This window comes from Capra hircus, chromosome 8, assembly GCF_001704415.2.
Source record: "Capra hircus breed San Clemente chromosome 8, ASM170441v1, whole genome shotgun sequence".
NCBI lineage: Eukaryota > Metazoa > Chordata > Mammalia > Artiodactyla > Bovidae > Capra > Capra hircus.
In genome coordinates, this window is record NC_030815.1 from 59,838,008 (window position 1) to 59,847,779 (window position 9,772).

The 9,772-nt window shown below is 49.7% G+C and overlaps 1 protein-coding gene across 1 annotated transcript; it reads right to left on the minus strand.

Moving 5' to 3' along the window:
• LOC102180313 (olfactory receptor 2S2-like) lies at positions 8,114 to 9,097 on the minus strand. The gene has a single exon (XM_005683937.2). It carries the CDS (start codon positions 9,095 to 9,097, stop codon positions 8,114 to 8,116), a length of 984 nt encoding a protein of 327 aa, XP_005683994.2.

Sequence of the window (9,772 nt, forward strand, 5' to 3'; positions counted from 1 at the left end):
GGTAAATAACTGCCTGAGTGTGATGGCTTATTCATTCACTCATTCAGGAAATTATTATTGAGTACCTACTATGTGCTGGGTGCTGGGAACACAGCAGAGGCAGATGTGCCTTCTGTCCTCCGAAGTTTACAGTCCTCAGTGTTTACAGTCATCCCGTTGTCTCTTGGTGACCTTGGTCATATCCCTCTCTCTGGGCTTTAGAAACTTCTAGATTTTCTTTGAACCTGGCATATAAAGACAAAATAAAACTTGAGGTCAGGAAAGCAGAAGTTAAAAGGAAGTATCTCTCCTAGGTCATGACTTCATGTGGCTGGATTAACCCTGCAGCTTAATTTAAGATTTCATTATAAGAACTTGGTGTTTATTGGGTGTGTTGCTACAGAAAGAACTGCTGCTACTGCTAAGTTGCTTCAGTCGTGTCCGACTCTGTGCGACCCCATAGACTGCAGCCCACCAGGCTCCCCCGTCCCTGGGATTCTCCAGGCAAGAACACTGTAGTGGGTTGTCATTTCCTTCTCCAATGCATGAGAGTGAAAAGTGAAAGTGAAGTCGCTCAGTCATGTCCAACTCTTAGCGACCCCATGGACTGCAGCCCACCAGGCTCCTCCTTTCATGGGATTTTCCAGGCAAGAGTACTGGAGTGGGTTGTCATTGCCTTCTCTGACAGAAAGAACTGGCAACCTCCAATTGTGACCCTGGATACAGGTGTGGGGAGAGTTTTCAGGCAGATAAAAGGCGGAATACCACCTGACTCTGCTTTTCTCTTCCCCACCCTTGTCTCCATCAGAGAGACCAGGTGGGAATGGCATGGACATCAGAGGGCTTTGTCATCAGGCTCTCGCTTGTGCCTGCCCTCACCTCTTACACACCCCGTTGTGCTGGCCTGCTCCAGCCACAGCAGACCACTCCCTGCTGGTGGACCAACCCCACAGACTCCTGTCCCCTCCCTTTTCTCCTGCTTTCCTCAGGCTGGAGCACCCTTTCTCTCCCACCCATCTTCCAAGGCTCAGCTCATATACACCTCCTCCATGGTGCAGCCTTCTCAGACATCTCCATAGCACTGACCATCCTGACACCATGACGCTCACACAGCCATTAGCACAGTTGGTTTGTTGTGTGTTTCGTTCCCTCTCACACAATAGACTGTGAGCCACGGAAATCAAAGGGCTGTGTCCAGTTTACCCCCAACCTCTCCAGTGCCCCACACGGGAGCTGCCGTCCGAGATCCAGTGCTTTGCTTCTGCTAAAATCCTGATCCCAGATTTCTTACCTTAGGATCACCCTCCTTTCCTTTTCCCCACATGCACACACAGGATGTGATTGCTGGGAGGACTAAAACAACAACCTTTCATGAGTGCAGGTTCCCGCAGCACTGTTGCCAGGATACACCCCATTTCAGAGCCCAGGATGCCCATGTGGAGGTCACAGGGTCACAGCCATGGGGGTGCCCTCTCCTGCATGCAAGAACTTCTCTCTGAAGAGCTAAATGAGAGCAGTGGGTTTCCTTGCAATTTAAGAGTCTTATCAGAACACATTCATTCAGAAATTAGGAACAGCCCATGAGTCAATGGGCTTATGACCCCAAAGAAATGAGATACTGTGTTTAGGAAATACCGTGCTTCCAGGTTACTGACAGCTTGGACTACAACATGGGCTCAGTCTGGGAGAGCAGCTGTAGTTCATTTAGTCCATCAATTAAGATGAGCTGAATTTTGGCTATATTAAAAATGGATAACCAACAAGGACATATTGCACAGTACATGGAACTCTACTCAATGTTATGTGACAGCCTGGATGACAGGAAGGGGTTGGGGGTGAGTGGCTACATGTATACGTATGGCTGAGTCACTTCCCTGTTCACCTGAAACTACCATAATATTGTTTATCGGCTATACCCCAATACAGAAGTTTAAGGTCTGAAAATAAAAAAAAGATTTTACAGAGGAGAAAAAAAAGATGAGCAGAGTTTTCCTGTGTAACACACAACCTCATGATTTTAGTGACTTACCAGGACAGAGGTTTAGTTCTCACCCTTTGTACCATTGCAGGTTTTCAGGGGGCTCTGTCCCAGGTTGTCATCCTCAGAGACCCTGGCTCCAACTTCTGGGGCATCATCGGTTCTCACAGCTGGGGAAGAACCCAGCAGAACATCTCACACCAGCAGATCACTGTGCTGACCCAGAAGCGAGATGCATCCCATCTGTCCACAGCCCACTGCCCTGTATAATCCTACTGCACACCCAGAGGAAGACCAGACACACTGCAGGGCATTTGGGTACGATGGTGTTTTGCACTAGACTCAGGAAACTACTCTTACGTCTGTCTGCCAGGTCTTACACTCCACCATATCCTGGACAATCAGGTTTACAGAGTGATAGGAGATTGCGTGTCTCTGAGAATCACTAATTCTCTCCCCAGTTTTACTCCTCCTGAGAGGCAGGGTGATGCCATGGAAGGAGCCCTGGCCTGGGAGTGAGGATCCAGGTTTGATTCTTGCCCTTGTTCTGTTTTTCCTGTTTGACCTTGGTTGAGTTTCTCCTTGTGTGAAATGGAGCTATTCAATATATATGATCTCTGGTACTCTGTACCATCTCCAAAACATTCCCTCATCTTTCTAGGAACTTCCAACCCAGGTAAATATCATGTCAGTTTCGTTGGCTGGTAAATCTAGTTTGAACAATTTAATACTAATTTTAAGCTTCAGACATGATTTTAAAAGGAAGGTGAGGGACACAAGAAGAGGCTCTTGTTACAATGTCCCAGAAGTGCCCATATCTGGATTCCTATGTCACTCCTCCTCACTGGCAGAGCCGGTGAATGTGGGCTTTGGAGTCAGACCGCCAAGCCCAAGTCTGAGACCTGCCACTTGCTAACGGCTTTCTCAGCCTCAGCCCCCTTACCTGTAGAAATAAGAGCAGCATTTCCTTATGGGATGATTTTGAGGATCCAGTGAAAGGTCTTAGCACAGAGCTTGGCACAGGGTGAGTGTTCAGTAAGTGGCAACTGATATTAGTAATATCATTATGTTCCCTTCTCCAAGCAGATATTCTGGTTTCTGTATGTTTAGAAAAGATTTCATGAGAATAGTCAACATGCTAGATGGATTCTCCTTGCCTCCTACCTGTTGACCCAGTGACCTTGGTATCAGCTGGTGGCTGAGCAGATGACAGGTGTGGTGACCCAAGGCTTGGGAGAGAAGGATGAGGGAGTGCTGAGTTCATTACCAGCAGACACACTGTGCTGGGGTGGGCCAGGATAGAGGCCCCGAGCCCCTGAGGCCCAGCCTCCTGGTCCCCTGTCACGTAGACATCTCTCCTGCTCCCTGCCCTCAGGGACCTTGCAGTCCCTGCCCAATTTAAAGTTCAGATTCTGCAATGACACAAGTTTGCAGACTTGGCATGATGAGGCTTCAGAGCCAGAAGGACTTGGCTGGGTGAGGTCGGCACAGAAGAGACCCTGGACAGGAATATGAAGATCGGGTCTCACTGCAACCCTGCTCCTTGGATCTGAGGCTCAGGGGCTGTGACCCTGTGTCCTTCAGGTGGGAGTCCTGGACTATGAAATGGGGTGTCTCCTCGCAAGAGTGCTGTGGGAACCTGCACTCATGAAAGGTTGTTGTTATACTTTAGTTGCTAAGTTGTGTCTGACTCTTATGGGACCCATGGACTGTAGCCCACCAGGCTACTCTGTCCATGGGATTTCCTACACAGAAATACTGGATTGAGTTGCTGCTTCCTTCTCCAGGGGATCTTCCCAATGCAGGGATCGAATCTGTGTCTCCTGCGCTAGCAGGCGGGTTCTTCACCACTGAGCCAGCAGGGAAGGTTAAGGAAAGTGAATTGCTGTACGGGGTGAGGCCTGGAGACTTGTGACAGACGTGAAGTCAGGGGTTTAGCTGGTTGTGTGAGTTTCTGCAGGTCCCCTTTTCTGTTTCCCTTCCCATGCCATTCTCTTTCCTTCACAAGAAACAATGACAACTTGACACAGCTCAGGGACTAAAGAATCGCTTTAAATAACACAGCAGCAGTTGCAAATTTTCCCATTATACCATGATTTGTCTCTTGGAATATTTTTTGAAGAGCACAGGTCAAAATAAAATATTGGAAAATTGTCACCACTTATTCTCCAGGTGCTCAGGACCGGGGAAGTCTGGCCACCCTGTGGATGCCCCAAACAAGCTCTCTCCAGTCCTCCCACCTCCTCCAACCTGCTTGTCTCATCTTGCCCATCTCTCAGAGTGTCTCTCACGGTGATGCAATATCCACCCAAATAACCCAGAAGTTCAAGCACCAAACCAAAAAGTCTCCTCCTTCCTCAGCCATCTCTGCTATCAGCCCAATGTCCCCAGGAGGTCTCAGCTCCACGTTCTCTGCCTGACCGCCCACCTGGGTCAGGCTCCACGGGTGCTTCCTCACTTCCTGCCCTTGGGCATGGGCCCTTCTCCTCTGTGCTCTATCTGGAGCTACGTGATCTTCCATTTCTCAAAAACAATACTATCTTTTAAGTTCAAAGTCATGTTCATTTTAGAAGTATTGAGCAATGTTGGAAAGAATAATTAAGAAAATGGTATTTATCTGTAATCGCATCTCCCAGAGGAAATAACTGTCAGCTAATGTTTTGTCCTATTTTTCTAGGATTTTCTATATACATATGTATTCATATATCCTAAGAAAAATATCTTTAAAATTAGGATTATACTGAGTACAAAGTTACATGTACTACTTTTTTCTGTTAATTACAGCATGAGCATTTCAAATTATAAAATATTCTTCAAAAAGTAAGATTTCTAATGGCTGTGTCACAGTCTATCATTGGGCTCCATCAGGATTTATTTAAACATTCCTCTATGGTTGCCCTTTAAGAGTTACCAATTTTTGTTACCACAAACAACTCAATGATTAACATCCATATATATGCTTTACATAAATCTTTGCACCTCTAGTAATTTTCTCAAAGTAATTCCTAGAAGTAAAGGTGTTATGTCAAAAGGTATGAAATTTAAAATATCTTGATTCATACCCGTAATTTAAATAGCTGGGATTCAGGACACAGTTAGCTGAGCACAGAAAGCCCTGAAGAGGGAGACAGAACTGAGACAGACCCCACTTAGGAAGGAGGGATCAGAAGGGGCTTTCTGGAAGGGGGGTGGGGTGGAGGCATTGAGTGAGGATTGAATGAGTTATCATGATGCTACAATGCTGGGGAACTGGTCTCTATGGTCCCATGTCCATATTGCATTCCTCACCTGTGATTTCCATCACCCCAACTGATCCCCAGCCGGTAAAGCTCTCAGAACTCGAGCATAGTGCCCAGCCTGGTGTGTGATAAGTGTCTAATATATGTTACCTAATGATCCAGAGGTGTTTGGACGTAAGAGGCAACAGCAAGTGGGAGACAGAGGGGCAGGAAAGACTGATATTCGTGGGGAACTGTGTCTGGAAGGTGTCTGTGGGTAGAGTGGGGTGGAGATAAGCAGCCAGAGATGAGGCTGGGCAGGTAGATGGGATCTGGCTTTTATCCTAGGGGAGATGAGCAATGGTGACATTTGAGGGATTTAAGCAGATGAGTAGTAATATTGGATTGGTGTGGTTTTTTGTTTTCTTTTCTCAGACAGGTTTCTTTCTTTTTTTTTTTTTTTTAGTTTGTGTAGAGGATGGATTTTAGAGTCTGGCACAGCTGTTGCATGATCTGAGAGAGACAGGAGGTGACAGTGGCATCAGAGTAAGGAGAGGACTGACCAGGAGCTGCTGCGAGGTGGCCGCTCTGGGCCGTGGTGACCTATTGGATGTGTGGGGTGGTGAGCATGAGATATATACGCCTCTGATGACTGCCCGGTTTCTGGCTGGGTGACTTAGGGAGTGTTGCTGCTGTTCCCTGAGATGGTGACAGACCTTTGGGGGCAGAGGGATGAGTTCAGCTGTGGGTAGTTCAAGTGTGAGGTGCCTTTGGGGTTCCTGAAGGGAAGGGCCAGCCGGAAGACCTTGCCGGGAGAGCAGCTGAACCAGGTCTGGAACCCTGGTCTCCTGGCTCCCCAAACAGTGGTTCTTTGCTGTCTCCTGACTTGTTTCGGTGACTTCCTGGAAAGCAGGAGATACTTCTGCTCCCCACTCGTGTCCATCCACACGTTCAGACTAAGCCCCTGACTGCCTGGAGCAGCACAGGATCCAGTCCCCAGGTGTGACATGTGAGGGCTTCTGAGTGACAGTTCAGTTCCGTAACGCTCTATCGGGAAAGCTCATGGGAGCTGAGGAGACAGGTCCCCTTGAGTCCTGCCCTTGAGGCGCCCATGATGTGTTGTGAAATATAAGGAGACAGGGAGAGATACCAAGAGAAAGGTTCCAACAAAGTGCTGTGGGACGCAAAGGAGAGAACCCCTTTAAAAGGCCAGGAAAGGCTATGTCAGAAAGATGGTGTCTAAGCTGCTTGAAAAAAGTCCCAGGTCTCCCCAGAGAACAGCACGAGCGACAAACCAAGATGCGACACAGTGTGGACACTAGCGAGGGGTCGACTGTGTGCAGAGGCGAATGGGGTGTCGGGCTGACGGTGCAGAGCCGGGTTTTCAAGTTCTGAGGACTCAGCTGAAGAATCTGGGCTTCCTGCCCCAATAACGGGGGGCAAACATAGGTTCTTGAGTGGTGAATCAGCCAGGATCTGGTTGAAGTAGCAGGACCAGTGTGAGCGATGTGAGGCTTTGTTGTGGAGAACAGCGCTGTCATTTGTGGGAGCTGCAGGAGGATCAGTGCCACGCTCGGGCTCTGCGCTTGGTGTCGGGTCTGAAGCTGCTCTCGGGTGGCGTGAAGGCGCAGGTGAGGACAGACCAGGGCACAGGAGGACACACTGGAACCCGTGTCTGGCCCTCACTGTCTTGGACTCAGGGACACTGGTGACCCGCAGGAGGAGCCGGCACTCTCTGCATTGGAGCTCCCGTCGCTCGGGCCTCAGAGCAGCTGCAGGTGGCCTGGCAGGAGCCAGAGGGGCTGCACTGACAGCAAGTGAGGGCTCCACCACCTCAGCGTGGCCTTGCCTCCGCCTTCCCATCTCTTCCAGAGTCTCTCGTGCTCAGCCCAAACCCAGAACCTGAGAGCAAAGAAAGCTCTTGGAGGGCCGGTTGAAACCTAGCTGGATACTCCAGTCCAGAGTCACACAAGCCAGCTAACCAGTGCTCCCTGGGGTGATTAACCTGGAAGCAGCCAGTGAGGCAGAGCTGGCCAGAGAATGGAAGCTCTAGAAATCTCTAGTAGCTCCTGGGTTGACTGTAGGTTAGTGGCATTGTCACCAGGCTCTTCAGGAATTCCTCATTCCTCCCCCTCCTTCCAGAAGTGGGGTAGGTGGGCATCCCCAACCCTTGGTGTCAGCACTGGCCTGTACCTCACATTGGGCAATGAAGTGGAAGTGGAAGGAAGAGGCCATTTCTGAGTGGAAGCTGCAGGAATCCACACAGGCTCTGTCATCTGCTCTTCTTCTTTTGCCATTTCACCAGCAGTGTGCCATATGGCAGATGCTTTGTCATCTGAGGCCCACAGGATGAAAAAGATGAAGTAGATTCCCCATCCATCTCTGATGGACCTGGAGAGTGAGCAAGAAAATGAACCTTTGTATTTTTAAGCCTCTGCAGTTATGAAGTCACGCCACAGAATAACTAGTTCCCCAGGTGGCGTTAGTGGTAAAGAATCCCCCTGCCAATACAGGAGACATGAGACCCTGGTTTGATACCTGGGTCAGGAAGATCCTCTGGAGGAGGACACAGAAACCCACTTGAGTATTCTTGGCAGGAGAATGCCATGGACAAAGAAGCCTGGCAGGCTAGAGTCCATAGGTTCCCAAAGATTTGGACAGGACTAAAGCGACTCCCCATGGACGGAGGAACCTGGTGGGCTGCAGTCCATGGGGTCGCTAAGAGTCGGGCACGACTGAGTGACTTCACTTTCGCTTTTCACTTTCATGCATTGGAGAAGGAAATGGCAACCCACTCCAGTATTCTTGCCTGGAGAATCCCAGGGACGGAAGAGGCTAGTGGGGTGCCATCTATGGGGTCACACAGAGTCGGACATGACTGAAGCGACTTAGCAGCAGTAGCAAAGTGACTCACCACACACACACCTGCCTGACGGACTTAGAGAACAACAGGAAAGCAGGCCATCTTCCTGGAGAGGAGATCTCCCCTCAGCAGAGCTATGGCGGCAGCTTTCACCTCTGCATTCCTTAGGCTGTAGATGATGGGGTTCAATGAGGGGGTCACGATCCCGTAGAACAATGCAAGAAGCTTATCCAAGTAGAGGTCCTCGGCCTTGGGCTTGAAGTACACGAAGGAGAGAGTTCCATAGAAAATCACCACCACTGTGAGGTGGGCAGAGCAGGTAGAGAAGGCTTTGTGCTGGCCGGCAGCAGAGGGCACCCTCAGGATGGCAGTGAGGATGAACACGTAGGACAGAAAGATGAGCAGCAGCGGGGCCAGCGTCAGGACAGCTGCAGACACCACTGTTAGCAGCGTGTTGAGAGAGATGTCCCCACAGGCTAGTTTCAGCACCGCCAAGATCTCACAGAAGAAGTGGTTGATGATATTGTGGCCACAGAAGGGGAGGCTCCAGGTGAGATTGGAATGGAGAAGGGAGTTGGCAAAGCCTGCCCCCCAGCTCAGTGCTGCCATCCACATGCTTGTGTGCCAGCTCATGAGCTCTGAGTAGCGAAGCGGCTGGCAGATGGCCACGTACCGGTCACACGCCATCATGGCCAAGAGCACGCACTCTGTGGAGCCCAGCGCCAGGGTCAGGTACATCTGCAGGGCACAGCCAGGGAAGGAGATGGTGCTTTGAGTTTCCAGGAAGTTGACCAGCATGAGAGGCACGAAGGAGGATGTGCCACAGATGTCCATGAGGGCAAGGTTGCTGAGGAAGAAGTACATGGGGGTGTGCAGGCGGGGGTCCAGCATGTTCAGCCCGATGAGGAGGGCGTTCCCCAGCACATTCACAGAGTAGATGCCCAGGCAGAGCACAAACAGCACCATCTCTAGGTTGTGGTGGTCGTGTAGCCCCAGCAGGACAAACTCTGTCACGACCGTCTGGTTTGCCCCATTCGTCTCACTCTCCATCCATCTCATTCTCCCTCTTTTCCCATCTGTACCACGAAGATGTTGGATTAAGCACCAGTGGGCCCAGGAGCCAAGCAACGTGGATGTGTTACTTGGGGTAAGTCAGCCCTGCCTCTGGAACTAGTTTCACCATCAGTACAATGAGAGAGTGGACTTCAGGTCCGCAAGTCAGCCCCCTCAGTTCTGTAGTTCTCATGTAACTTTCATGAGATGGGGTCCATTCTAATCACCTAAGCTCTTCTCTCTTTTCCCCAGGCTGACCTGGGGGAGACAAGAGAATAAATTCATGTTTCTCGAGCTCTTTTTGAATCTGCAGTGTTCTTGGCTTTTAAGAGGAAGCACGGTTTCTAGGTTATGACTTCTCATGGCTAATGACTCTAGTAGGATTTCAGATTCATTCACTCACTGAGGATTTGTTGAGTGTCTGCCTTGTGCTGGGTTTTGTTTAGGTGCTGGGCTATAGCAGTAAGAAAACTACGTGGACCAAAACACGCCACATTTGTAATAAGTGTTGCTCCTCTTTCTCAAATTAAGGTGGATGAGCTTGGGAAGGCAGGTGGTGATGAGTGATGGTCACCCCATTCCTTTGGGCATAAAGGGTGAACATTTCTACCACATAGGATGTACAAGCCTTATTCAGGTGTCTCTCCTTAAGATCAGAGACCATGCATTGATTTTAAAAGA

What these genes read in the sequence shown, in the direction of transcription:
- LOC102180313 (XM_005683937.2), bottom strand. Translation starts at nt 9,097, where the DNA reads ATGAGATGGATGGAGAGTGAGACGAATGGGGCAAACCAGACGGTCGTG.